Here is a 14,550-nt window from a genome sequence, read left to right as displayed (position 1 = left end):
TCCCCAACTGGCATTCGCACAGAGGGGGCTTTCATTTATGAGCAAACAAATAAATAAATTACTAAAAACACCAGGAAATCAGCTCCAGGAGATTTTAATTTTGAAAATCTTTTCCCAAGTATTCCCACGCATAATAGAGAGACACGTGATGTAAGCAAGGTTTGAAATTATTATGTTTAGTAAAATATATCTGTTTGGGCTTCTTGCAATCAATTTTCAGCCTTCAAATGATTTGTAATTATGTTCTGGCCTACGACCATCCACTCAAGAAAAAATCTAGTTGATCCCTGACCTATAGCTACAAATATTTAGCCGGCTTACCCTATGTAATCTATGCAGAGATACTCCACCTCAAGAATTGCATTTGGCGAAAGGCTCGGCACACGCATACTCAGGCTGACTGGCTCTCGTTCAGGAAAATTAGAAATAAGTGCACCAAGAAGTTCTGGAAAACGGTTAAAGACCTGGAGAATAAACCCTCCTCCTCACAGCTGCCCGTGTCCTTTAAAGTTGATGATGTGGTTGTTACTGACAAGAAGCACATGGCTGAGCTCTTTAAATCACCAATATATTAAGTCAGGATTCCTATTTGACTCAGCCATGCATCCTTGCCCTTCCAACATTTTGTCATCTACCACCCCTTCTAATGCGACTAGCCCCAATGCTCCACCCTCTTTTTCCCCCGCTACAAAGTTCCCCCCTGCAGACGGTCACTGAGTCCGAGGTGCTTAAGGAGCTCCTTAAACTTAACCCCAAAAAAACATCTGGTTCAGATGGTTTAGACCCTTTCTTCTTTAAGGTTGCTGCACTTATCATCGCCAAGCATATCTCTGACCTTGTTAATCACTCTCTCTCCTCTCTGGGGAGGTTTCCATTGCTCAGAAAGGCAGTCACGGTTCGTCCTTTATTTAAAGGGGGAGATCAAGCTGATCGTAACTGTTATAGGCCTATTTCTATTTTGCCCTGTTTATCAAAAGTGTTGGAAAAACTTGACAATAATCAACTCACTGGCTTTCTTGATGTCTATAGTATTCTCTCTGGTATGCAAAGTTTCCACTCAGGTTATGGATGTGTCACTGCAACGTTAAAGGTCCTCAATGATGTGACCATTGTCCTTGATTCTAAGCAATGTTGTGCTGCTATATTTATTGACTTGGCCAAAGCTTTTGATAGGGTAGACCATTCCATTCTTGTGGGCCAGCTAAGGAGTTTTGATGTCTCTGATGGGTCTTTGGCATGGTTTGCTAACTACCTTTCTCTAAGAGTGCAGTGTATAAAGTCAGAACATCTGCTGTCTCAGCCACTGCCTGTCACCAAGGGTGTACCCCAAGGCTCGATCCTAGGCCCCACGCTCTTCTCAATTTACATCAACAACATAGCTCAGGCAGTAGGAAGCTCTCTCATCCATTTATATGCAGATGATAGTCTTATACTCAGCAGGCCCCTCCCCGGACTTTGTGTTAAACGCTCTACAACAAAGCTTTCTTAGTATTCAACAAGCTTTCTCTGCCCTTAACCTTGTTCTGAACACCTCCAAAACAAAGGTCATGTGGTTTGGTAAGAAGAATGCCACTCTCTCCACAGGTGTGATTACTACCTCTGAGGGTTTAGAGCTTGAGGTAGTCACCTCCATACAAATACTTGGGAGTATGGCTAGACGGTACACTGGCCTTCTCTCAGCTGCAGGCGAAGGTTCAATCTAGACTTGGTTTTCTCTATTGTAATTCGCTCCTCTTTCACCCCAGCTGCCAAACTAACCCTGATTCAGATGACCTACCTACCCATGCTAGATTACGGAGATGTAATTTATAGATCGGCAGGTAAGGGTGCTCCCGAGCGGTTCATTACCATTCGGCTATTAGATTTACCACCAATGCTCCTTATAGGACACATCACTGCACTCTATACTCCTCTGTAAACTGGTCATCTCTGTACTCGTCGCAAGACCCACCGGTTGATGCTTATTTATAAAACCCTCTTAGGCCCCACTCCCCCCTGTCTGAGATATCTACTGCAGCCCTCATCCTCCACATACAACACCCATTCTGCCAGTCACATTCTGTTAAAGATCCCCAAAGCACACACATCCCTGGGCCGCTCGTCTTTTCAGTTCGCTGCAGCTAGCGACTGGAACGAGCTGAAACAAACACTCAAACTGGACAGTTTTATCTCAATCTCTTCATTCAAAGACTCAATCATGGACACTTACTGACAGTTGTGGCTGCTTTGCATGATGTATTGTTGTCTCTACCTTCTTGCCCTTTGTGCTGTTGTCTGTGCCCAATAAATAACACGCGTTTTCAAGGGCAACTGTAGTGACGACGGATTTGTGAAACAGTCCCGAGATTTAAAGATGCTCCGACAAAGTTCTAACAATGAATTTAACCTCAATGGTTTTGGGAAGCCGGGCCCAGAACTATGGACGGCCGCGCGCCTCTGACCAGAATATCAGCAGTCAATTTCCCGATGATTCTACAAAATGTCAAAAACAGCCATAGCTCGTTGAAAACCCAGCAGGTGAACGCTATAACACACCGCGATGTGGGCAAAAGACAGGACAGCCACCGCTGTTTGTCGTCGCGGTGTCTGAGCCTTAGTCCATATGACACATGTGGGTGTGATACTGTGAGACCGCAACCACTGTACAATCAACCTGTTATTTACGGTCATCTAGAAACGTGCTGTATCTGCTGGTATTTTATGATCAATGCTGTGTCTCAGCAATAAAAGTTATTGACTTTTTATTTTTGTGTGTCAGAAAGCCCACCGGTTTAGTTTGCGACACCAGTGGCTGCATTCATCTCCTTTAACGACTTCCTGACTTCCATACCTCCTTTCTGCAACGGAGAGTGAATCTCATGCCAATAGACATCCTGCAGATTTACCATCCAATCGGCGTTCTCCTCCTCCTTTTTCGGAGCAGCATCAATCTATCCTATAAGCTCCTATAAATAATTGTGCACGATCAATCTCTTATCAGAGTTGCAGCTGGACGGTCAAACTAGCAGCCAGCCTGTTTCCAGTCCTCTGTCCTGCTATTGGACAGCAGCTGGTCAGTTGTCTATGTACAGCAGCGGTCAGAACTGGTCAGGGAGAGAATGTAATTCAGGAAGATGGCAGTATTTCAACACGTCTTTGGATGAGACATCTTTGTTGGTATTCCAGATGGCACGACGCCTTCTAGTCTGTGTCCTCCAGCTGGCTCTTTGGCACTGTGACTAGTCTAGAGGATATCCTTCTTTCCTTCATGACAGGTCTGGCACCGTGACAAAGCTCTGGCACTAGAGATGGATTGGAAGAATATTTACGACAGTATGGATATTTTTTCCAATGAATTATTGTAATCTATGCAAATATTGGTCAATATTGGGCAGTGATTAGAATAGAGATAGCTTATTGGGGATCACACATTCTCAGTGAAGTTATTTTATTTTTTATGGATATGTTCATTTTCGGAGGATAAATTCACCGTAAAATCCTAAAAGCTTGGTATTTTCGAGAGTTGAAGTGTTCGAGAGGAAGAAAGGACGGAGGAGAAAGAGAATAAATATGCATTTGTTGGGATATCTGTACGGTATTAGATTAATTCCACTGCAATGATTTCTGAAGCCTATAACCACCATATAGTTAGCTTACTCATACAAGGGACAAAGAACAGCCTCTCTCCACTTTCTACTCTTTGTAAATCACGGTCTCTTGGGATGACCTTACACAAGCCATTAGCCGTGGGCATGTTTTGTTATCTCCCACTTAAGATACAAGATCATTAGCAAGCAAGGCCTTTGTTGACTCACTGTGACTCACACAACACACTGCTTATTACAGAGAGATGTCCTCTGTCCTCTCCTTTCTACAGCTACAGGGCTGTCAATTGATCTCTTTGACCCCTCGCTTTACACAAATTTGTACATTACAGTTATGGGTTGTTAGCATACACACACACACACACACACACACATCGCCTATGGGTCTTTCCTAGTAACCTAATGAAGCTATTTTCAGAATGGTTTTAACAATAAAAGGTTGATTTTTGAAGCAAACTTCCATTTTCCTACCAAGAGTTGCTGAATATCTTTTCATCTGTAGTTCTCCTTCCCAACAGAACATCTACATTTATAGCGGTTTTCTCGACTTTTCTCTACTCTTATTTTCTTGAGCCATTTATATGGCAGCTCAACAAGGCTTGAAACACTGTTCACTCTTTACACTCAGTGGGGAAGAGTCCCGTGATTAGTGTAATGCAGAGTAATTTACCTAATTATGGGACAATAATTTGTTTAATTATGTGCTTGAGCACTCAGTTCAGGGACGCCACAAGCTGTGCCAAGTGGTTCAGAGATATGACATTCTGATGTGTGTGTGGCGGGGGTGTAATGTCATTACTCAATACTATTGTGTAAAACCCTGGATTCCTAGCCGTAGAGCTAGCTTCAGTCATGACATTCTTGTTCCTGTCTCATTATAGCGTTGCCTTTTAAAATGCTTTGACTTCATTTGATTAGGATATAATGTGGCCCTTTTCATGTTGGAGCCGTGATCAAGAGCTGTATTTATTTCCCTTGCACTGTTATGCAGATGAGTAAAGTTCAGTGAAGCACTCTGTCCACTCTGTCGCTTCCTGTGGTGATAAATAAACACGCTATCATTTGGCCCATAAGAATGATTCCTGCGTACACAATTAACTCTCCACCGTTTCTTGTAACAATGTTTTGTCGGTTATAGTTTCCATACCAGAGAATATTAGATATACATCTACTCGTGCTTTGTGCTCTTTTATTCACCTGCTGATGAGATCATGTTTAATTCATGCCAGGTCACTGAGTGTATTGCCATAATGTAATCTACCTTGTGTCTCACGGTTTATAGTGTACTACTGAATGAGACCATGGCTTATCATACAGCTGCTTTATCCTTCAGGTGGAAAGGAAGTAAAAGATTAGGATTTGTATAATTAGGATTCCTGAGATATTAAAAGCAAGGAGAGGACCCTCCTTTTTCCCCCCGCTGCAAACTTTTTCCCTGCAGATGGTCACTGAGTCTGAGGTGCTAAAGGAGCTCCTTAAACTTAACCCCAAAAAACCATCTGGTTCAGATGGTTTAGACCCTTTCTTCTTTAAGGTTGCTGCCCCTATCATCGCCAAACCTTTCTCTGGTCTTTTTAATCACTCTCTCTCCTCTCTGGGGAGGTTTCCATTGCTCGGAAGGCAGCCACGGTTCGTCCTTTATTTAAAGGGGGAGATCAAGCTGATCGTAACTGTTATAGGCCTATTCTATTTTGCCCTGTTTATCAAAAGTGTTGGAAAAACTTGTCAATACTCAACTCACTGGCTTTCTTGATGCCTATAGTATTCTCTCTGGTGCGCAATCTGGTTTCCGCTCAGGTTATGGATGTGTCACTGCAACCTTAAAGGTCCTCGATGACCTTTAATTGCCCTTGATTCTAAGCAATGTTGTGCTGCTTTTTTAAAATGTACTTCTACTCATTGAAAGCCTTTGCAATAATCTGTCTTGCAGTTTATGGACTGGTATGATCACTTTACTGTCTGTTAATGGTTGATGTAAAACTAAATGAAAGGATGATGTCTTGTCCTGACCTGTGTTAATGTCTGATTAGCTACAGTAGTACTATGTATTATAGCATAGGAAAATTGTAATGTTTGTTTGTGATTTGTTGATGCTATAAGCTAGATGCCGGTATATTTAGGCATAGAAGAATGTTAATGTTGTTTTTGTGTTCTGTTCACAGTGGAGTTTCTGTTCCTGGACCTGTGTTCCCTAAAGTCGGTACGGCAGTTTGTCCAAAGGTTTAAAGCCAGGGCTCTACCACTTCACGTCCTTGTGAACAATGGTACTTATACACCAAACAACCTCTTCATTCAATACACCACAACATTCACCTCTAAAGAGAATCATAGCATAGTTATTTCATCTGAAAAATCAAGCAAACCCTGGTTGTCGTCAACCCTTGAAAATAGTGTCTCATGGTCCTAGGGGGCCTCCGAAATGGCACCCTATTCCCTTTAGTGCACCGCTTTTGATCATAGCACTATGAGGTAGTGCTCTGCCATAGGAATATGGTGGCATTTAAGGCGAAGCCCTATTGTGTAGTCCTCCAGGGCAGTTTGTTTGAACAAAATAGCTTTTATTGAGAGAAGGTCTTTGGAGACTCCAGTACTGACTGGCTTGGGGTAACAGTCACCCACTCTCTGCCCACAAACAGACTGAATTAATAATTCACCGGTCTGCAAGATGCTCTCGGCAGCTAACATCACATATCACACCCGGCTGATGGATAATGGATAGTAGATGCCGGAGGAAGGACGTAGGGCAGATGTTAGTGTCGTCCCATTGAGAGAGTAATGATAGGGGAAAGGTCATCGCTACACAGACCCCGGACGCATCCCAAACGGCACCCTATTCTCTATATAGTGTGCTACTTTTGACCAGGACCCATAGGGCTCTGGTCAAATGTTCTGCACTATATACGGAGCCATTTGGGACGCAGGACCCTATAGCATTCTGATTTCCCTGATTCTCCCCCCCCCCCCCCCCCCCCGCCAGTAGAGTTGTCGTCACGCCGTGAGTCTTCTCTGTCTATGCCCTATGCTTTAGTAAGCTAAGCAAGGCCTAATGTCACCTTGTCTCTCTTTCACTTTAGCCGTCTAATGGCATGTCCAATAGTGTTATTGACAAACACATCGTCGTAACCTCCATTACCATGTAGCCAATGGTGTTGAGGTTCGAGTAATGAGCTGTTTCAACCTGCATCAGGGGAAGGTGTCTGCTTGAGAGACCATAGACTGATCTGCAGACAGGTCTCGTTGACCATCGTCTGTAAGTGTTACAGCGCACCTAGAGGTCAGTCGTCTATAAAGGGAGTGTTTTTAATGATCACGTAATAAGAATATATGCCATTTAGCAGACAGTTCTATCCAAAGGAATTTAGGCCTACACAAATTAAAAATGTATGTACTCACTGTACTGTAAGCCTTACTTGAATTGAGGATTGAACCCACGACCTTAGCAGTTCCATGTATTTATCCTTTCACAATCACTCAACAGAAGTATCAGTTACTGTATATCGGCATAGACAGCTGTTTTATCTTATTGACATATTGATTGAACATTCCTAGGGAGTTTATCCTAGCCACTCTGCTTCTGCCTCTGCATTGCTCGCTCTTTGGGGTTTTAGGCTGGGTATCTGTAAAGCACTTAGATTGAAATGTCATATTGCTTGTCCTTCACAGCCGGCATCATGCTGGTTCCAGAGGGAAAGACAGAGGACGGTTTCGAGCTGCACTTTGGTCTGAACTATCTGGGACACTTCCTGTTGACAAACCTCCTCCTGGACAAACTGAAGAGGTCTGGGAGACACGACGCCTGCTCCCGCGTCGTCACCATGTCCTCCGCCACACACTACGTTGGAAGACTCAATATGGAAGACCTACAGGGCAGGTAGGGACCAGGACCTGGGCCTGTATTCACAGAGCATCTCAGAATTGTTTTAGATCAGCACTCCTACCCTGAGACGCTTTATGAATACAGACCCAGATGATTTGGTATAGGGCTTCCAACATTGTTCTCAGGTGTCCAATTGAGTGCTGAAATTGAATCAATCTCTCGAAATAAAAATCCCGACATGGTATCGTAATCTCGTTGGTATTAGTCATGGTTGATGGACAGTCAAGTAGCACATTTAAAACCATTACCAATGTGGTAGTAGTATTTATCTGTTGGCTACGGGTGAATGTCATTCTCAATTCAAGATGCAAGCTATATCCAATGAATCTCATTGACCGACAAAGCCTCTCGATTCCCATAACTTCCCTTTTTGATACTCTTAAAATATTTACCTCAATAAAAAAACATTAACGTTTTCGAAAATGTTCTTACCGGGACAAAATGATTAGTTTTGATGACAGATAGTGTTAGCGATGACAGATAGTGTGATAAACCATTATTATACAGTCTGTACTGAGAGGCTCCTTGCCTCAAGGGCAAGAACAGCGGTGTCTCTCTTCCTCGGCTGCGAATTTAGATGCGATAGATGGCTTCGTCACATCTGGGAGAAATGAGTGGGTGATGCTGCTGGCTACAAACGGCTAGCTGCAACGGTGCTCCACCCAGAAACAATCTCACGCTGTAAGAAAAAGAAACAGGGGGGAAACACATTATAGATTGGGTATTTCACAGTCTGATGCTCTTATGACCTTCACAGTGCGTTTGTGCAGACAAGTTGATTTGCTTTTGAACGGTGTTTATGGTGTTAACAATAAGTCTATCTATTCAGTACAATACAGACACTCTATAATAGACATTGGGTTTAGTCATGCAGACAGCTTAGTAAGGGGCATTGGATTGGGAACAACAAGGTTGTAGACAACATACTGAATAAGTATGTTATGTATGTTAATTAGCTTAGGTTTTTTTGGACAAACTAAACTGCCAAATTATCATATTATAAAGCATGACTTAACCCGAGATAAACGGTCTCTCTCGCCCTCTCTTTCTCCATTCCTCTCTCTCCCTCTCTCCATCCCACTCTCTCCCTCCCTCCAGGTCCTGCTACAGTGCACATGGTGCCTACTCTCAGAGTAAACTGGCTCTGGTTCTCTTCACATACCATCTGCAGGAGAAGTTAACAGCAGCAGGGTTCCCAGTAACATCCAACGCAGTAGACCCAGGCATGGTGGACACTGACCTGTACAACAACCTCTGCATTCCAGCCCAGGCAGCCAAGAAACCTGTTGCCAAAATGCTGTTTAGGGTAAAGTAGAATCTTAATCTAGATGACCATTCAAATATTTAAAGGTCAGTTTAGGGTTAGGAACCTGAGACAAAATGCATGAAATATACTATAGATATGGGCCACGTGAAATGTCACTGTTAAAGTGTAGGTTTCGCGTTATTCCTTCACAAAACTAACAACAGTGTAATAGTACTCCACCTAACAGTCTTATACTTCACTATAGGGGAACGTAAACTATGCTGACAGTTCTGTACGACTGTTCAGGGTACGGTGAATGACCTTTACAAATACTTAGGAATTTGGCGTACTCGAGGGGGAAATAAATGCACCAAAGATAGATATGGTAATAGGAAAAGCTTCTACGCTTGACCAAAGCTTAACAGCGGTGATTGATGAGAATACTAAGAAGGTGGAACACATGTGGAATGGTCCAGCCTTTTACTGCTCAGGCTTCATAATGAGTTTTTCTGTTGGTCATATTGCCACGGAATCCATGTGTTTTTAAAAAGGATTATAATTGCAATCTTGGGGTTCTGAGATAATAAAAGCATGTCTATTACAGTCACATTAAAGGGTGTGTTAAATGGGGTGGTCAATTTATTCATAACCACATGTGAGTGAGAGGCACAGGAGGTTGGTGGCACCGTAATTGCGGAGGACGGGCTCGTGGTAATGACTGTAGCGGAATAGGTGGAATAGTATCAAATACATCAAACACGGTTACCAGGTGTTTGATGCCATTCCATTCGCTCTGTTCCAGCCATTACTATGAGCCGTCCTCCTCTCACCAGCCTCCACTGGTGAGAGGGTGTGTGTATTTCTGAAAACTACATCACAATTTGTGAGGAACCTGTGCAAACGACACATAGTCATTCCCATTATAATTAGCAGGTTAGCATTTCTCGTCATGAATCTTGTTCTGGAGGCAGCTCTGCAGAGTGGTCACTAGTTGGAACAAAATCATCAAGTCATTTAAAACCTAACCTTAACCACACTGCTCAACCTAATGCCTTACCCTATCCTTAAATTAAGAACAAAAATAAACAATTTTGACTTTGCAACTGGCCCATCTAGCAGAGATCGCTCAATTCTGCCTTAAAGACAAGACTCGTTCCAATAAACTTCAACCTGCTTATAATTTTAGGGCAATCAACAATTTAGCTGCAAGCAAAATGCATGTGGCAGTAATGGTATTTTTTTTATTTCTTAATGATTTAAATCACCCTTGAATCTGCATCTAAAATGTCACATTACATGGTCACAAATTCATTCTGTATTAGGGCATTCTAATAGGGGCAGTGTCGCCAATTTGCTTGTTTGCCTGAATAGTTTAAGATGACCGTGTCCTCTTTAACACAGAGAAATGTGCTGGGAAATTAAGCCTTACCTAGTTGGGCTTTAAGTGTTCCAAAAAAATATACAGTATTTCAAGGGTGACAATATAAAGATAGCCTGACAAACATCTGAATTTAATTTCCTCAATACTCATATTCCACAAAGATAATGAGAGTTTATATTGATGATTATCTCAGTCATAATTTCCTTTCGGAGGCTTTTATCTTGGAACTGGGGTCTAGTGCCGAATCATTATCAGTCTGATCGTTCGGGTTCTGTGTGTTTGGAAAGATGTCTCATATCCACTGAGGTTTGGATTGCCAAGTATTGCAGCCTTTTGTATTGCAGCATTTGTATTGCCAACTGACTGCAATATGGAGGGCAGCTATGTGATGCCCACTGGCCACAGATGGTTGCTCAATCCTATGTCCATATTACAAGTGATCACCCGAAGAAATATGAAAATGCATGAAATATTGTTTTGTTCAATGTTTGTCACTTTTCCTTTCTCTACGAGTGTTTTATTTTATAAGTGAGACATCTATGTGTGCTCTCTAAGACGTGTGTACACATTTCTGGACTGGTGGTCTTGTCTTGTGGCCCATCTGTCGACGGATTTCATTAGGGGCTATTTCACATCTGCTGTTTCGAAAATCAAGCCGGGCCAGTGTCTTCATTCACATTTTCCATTCAAGGAACATCCTCAATGTTACAAAAACCTCACCTCTAGACCAAATATATTGTGGGGAGCAAATTCTTCTGAACTCTTCGAAGTTCCCATCAGCAAAGACATTCACACTCTGTGTGTTGTCGATTGTGTTTGTGTGTTTAAACGAGGGGCGTGAATTCAGATTCCCACGGGCAGCGAGTGTAGTGTTTTAAATGCTCTGTGTTGGCATTTGTTTCACCTCCAGTGCATTTAGGAGCCGCCATATGCGCCTTATATAAGCTCCGGGCTTTCCAGAGCAGTAGGCATGGCCTGCAATAGATCAGTCTGGCTCTGCTTCCTCCTCTCTAACCTCTTTCACTTAACCTGCCTGCTGCTGCCCGGCCTGCTGCACATCACTCACCACAGGCTGCTGCTGCCAGACAGACGTGTTAGTTCACCTGAGAGCTCACAGATGCCTTAGATTGCTGTAACAACTGTTTGTCGTGTATCTAAATAGCCTAATTCTAATCTCGTCCGCCCAGCCGCCTCTCTAGCAACTGAGCCTGGGGACAAGGTGTAACTAACTGAACCTGCTTAGCAAGTCAGTTGTGAAATGTATTTGCGTCCTGTTTATGAAAGCGTTAATGTTGCCGTTTCGAATGATTGACAGAACTGGGCTTTCAGTTTACAATTTTGAAAATGGAACAGAGGACCACGATGTTTCTGAAGAACATGCCTGTCCCTGCCATTCTTTTTTAAAGTGTTATTTCTGTGTCATCTCCAGACCCCAGCCGAGGGAGCGTCTACAGCTATCCTGGCTGCCACTGCGTCTCAGCTGGAGGGGGTCGGAGGCTGCTACTTCTATAACGGGGAGAGAGCTGAATCCGCTGACATTACTTACGATCACAACGTGAGGGCTGAGCTGTGGAAACAGAGCTGTGCGCTGGTTGGTCTTCAGGAGGCCTAGAGGAGGAACCAGGAACCATGATCTTAGAAATATGCCAAGATCAACGGCATGACACCTCCCTCCAGCGTCAACAACAACCAAGCTGCGTCCCAATTCTCAACCCTTCCCTTCGGCCCTAAGTGTGCACTTGTTCCCTTCCCTTCATGGATCTTAAAGCACTGCTATAGGAAATATGGTAGCAACTTCCTCTAGCCTAGGCTGACACCAATCCAATGCTTTTAAATTCATGGGGAGGAGAGCACAAGTGCGTACTTTAGTAGTATCGGGATACAGCCCAAGTCAGCCCCAGCCAGCACTATATAGAGCAAGAGCCTGTGGACTTAGGCTTCCTGATTACTTAGCAACATCTAGCTACAGCAAAAACTTTGGTTGTTGCCTCTACTGTAACTGTCCTCTCTTGACCTCTGTCCTCATAGTACTGCATAACACATCAGCATTGGAATCAACTCTCCAGCATATCATATCTTCTAACATATCTTCTCCTCCGCAAAGACAGTTCTGAAGACATCCATTCTACCATGCGACAAGCACTATTAAACACATGCTGAACTGCACATTGAGTGATGGAATTTATGTTTTTTATATTGCAATACCAGTTCTGCTGCCAAATTTATGAAGCTTTTGTACTGTAGCTCCCTCTTCTGGAATCGCAGATAACAAAACATTGAAGGACACAAGGAACAACATCGGAGCTAGTAGTGCCTCGGAGCTAGTAATATCGCTTTGAACCAGCGCCATCTTTTTTTCTCCTGTCTAAAATAGGACCCTCTGTCCATTATTCTTTCTTCTACTTGGACTCCCATCAGGGGCGGACTGGCCATCTGGCATTTCGGGTAAATGCCAGATGGGCTGGTCCATTTTTAGTCTAGTGGGCCTGTGTAACTAATTTTTTCTTATCTGTTTAATAATGGGGGCCTCAAGGAAAAAGAAATTGGCCGTTGCGTTAAAATAATGCCAGAGGCAATTCCTGGTCCTAGTCCAACCCTAACTCCCATCAAGGACTGGACCATATATCTGTAGATGTACCGCCTCATAGCTGTGATCAAAAATATAATGTCAAATATGCTTTGGTGAAGGGCTAACAATGACAACCATGAGACTCGAACTTGGTTAGCCATATTCCAGCTTCATTTGCACTTGCCTCGTTTAATGCGTGTGTCCAATCCCTGTTGTTGTAATCATCAAGGACAAAAACTGACAGCAAGCTTCCTAATAGTACAGTAGATGCCTTTGCCTTGTTTGACTCCCTGTGCCCAGAGGGGATGTTCTGCCCTGCTTTCGCCACTTCACTGTGACTGATGTGAAATGTTGTCGTGATCTTTGATGTCTCTGTGCCATACCGTGATAACAAAATGATGCTCATCTTTAAATGTCCTGAAACAGTAGTTAACATGTTAATGGATCATATTTTCATGTTTTCGCCATTTTCATCTGACTAGAAGATTCAGAATCTTTAAATGACTAAGTGGTTCTCATGATAAGAGGTTTCTAGTGTAGAGTGTTCTAACTTGGGTGCTACTTGACATTTGTGCTCGGGTTGGATGGCCGCTTGAATTACAAACACTTGCTATGACATCTTTTTAATTAAGATGGGTAATAGGGACTGCACATCTTCATTATCTAACTGTGCTTCTTCTAGGTGTCTCCAATCCATTTGAAGTATGCGTGTCAACATTCTCATACAGGATATCGTCAATGTTTTGTCTAAGTGTTTTCTGTTCAAGTACTGTATGTGTATGCATGCCTCAAGCAGTGTAAGGTTCAGTTTGGTACATGCCCCAGACGATAGTTATTCAATAACAACAGTGCCAATACTCAAATGCTCCTTAGAGTACTAATGAGGAAAGTTGAAGAGAAGAGGACTCTTCTCCAAGCTTCCATCTGCTTTTGTTGTAATACAGAATGTGTTATGAGTCTAATGCTGGATAAAGGCAGACATAAGAGACATCAAATGTTATTTGTCACACGTGCCGAATACAGTGAAATGCTTACTTACAAGCCCTTAATCAACAATGCAGTTAAGAAAATACCTATAAAAAAAAGAGATAAGAATAACACATAATAAACATGAAATATAATACATCAAGATGTAAACATTTCAGTAGGACATTTTAATCTGAAGTAATTAGGTTATTCATTGTATTACCACAATCACTGTGAACGATGCCTTGCTTTTCCAAGTTTTCTTTAGTTGTACTGTACTAATTAATGAAGTAGTTATTCATTTGAGTTTCTAGTCATTGTGTGATTCTTAGATGTGACTGTGTTGTCCTCACTCATAGCATAGAGAAGGAGGTCCACATTGGACACACATCTAAATAAAATCTATTGTAAATGAATTGCTATCCACAGCTTTGTTTTGCTTATTATCTTAAATCTACTGTGTACAGTAATGCGTAATGGTTGACAAAATTGTATTATAATTTTCAACATATTGACAATAGTGTGTGTGTGTGTGGGGGGGGGGATCTGGTTCACGTCAAACACAGGCAATGTCAGAATGATGGGAGATGATTCATTCAAGGACACTCATTCTGTGTATAGACGTTTAGGTAAGTAAGAAGGATCCAGTTACTCTCATAACCACGGGCACGCACGCACGCGCACACACACACACAGTCGTGGACAGGCCATGACATTTATTATGTTACTGTGTGGAAGTAATACCCCTACAGCTTGCAAGCAGGGCCTCAGTCTTTTCGAAGCATCTGACAAACCAATCTGTCCTTCTTCAGGCTAGCGCGTCATACCTAATGTGTGTCAAAGTGGACGACTTAGAACACTGTGCTCTTCAGGCACCATGAGTAGAGTAGACCACACACACATTGGGTAATCCAATGTTTTATTCAC

At 42.7% G+C, this 14,550-nt stretch overlaps 1 protein-coding gene across 5 annotated transcripts in view; it reads left to right on the top strand.

The window, feature by feature from the left end:
* LOC139532203 (polyprenol dehydrogenase-like) overlaps positions 1-14,039 on the top strand; it is a 28,958-nt gene extending 14,919 nt beyond the window's left edge. For all 5 annotated transcript variants that reach the window (XM_071329517.1, XM_071329520.1, XM_071329515.1 and 2 more), the window contains 4 exons: positions 5,747-5,848; positions 7,248-7,455; positions 8,560-8,767; positions 11,518-14,039. In XM_071329517.1, the coding sequence (XP_071185618.1) occupies positions 5,747-5,848; positions 7,248-7,455; positions 8,560-8,767; positions 11,518-11,700 (701 nt within the window). In that variant the 3' untranslated portion in view covers positions 11,701-14,039. The remainder of the gene's footprint in view (positions 1-5,746; positions 5,849-7,247; positions 7,456-8,559; positions 8,768-11,517) is intronic.
* Positions 14,040-14,550: the final 511 nt, after the last annotated feature.

Source organism: Salvelinus alpinus, chromosome 10, assembly GCF_045679555.1.
Source record: "Salvelinus alpinus chromosome 10, SLU_Salpinus.1, whole genome shotgun sequence".
Taxonomy (NCBI): domain Eukaryota; kingdom Metazoa; phylum Chordata; class Actinopteri; order Salmoniformes; family Salmonidae; genus Salvelinus; species Salvelinus alpinus.
Note: the sequence above shows the minus strand (reverse complement) of the source record. Positions and strands in the feature narration are given on the sequence as shown.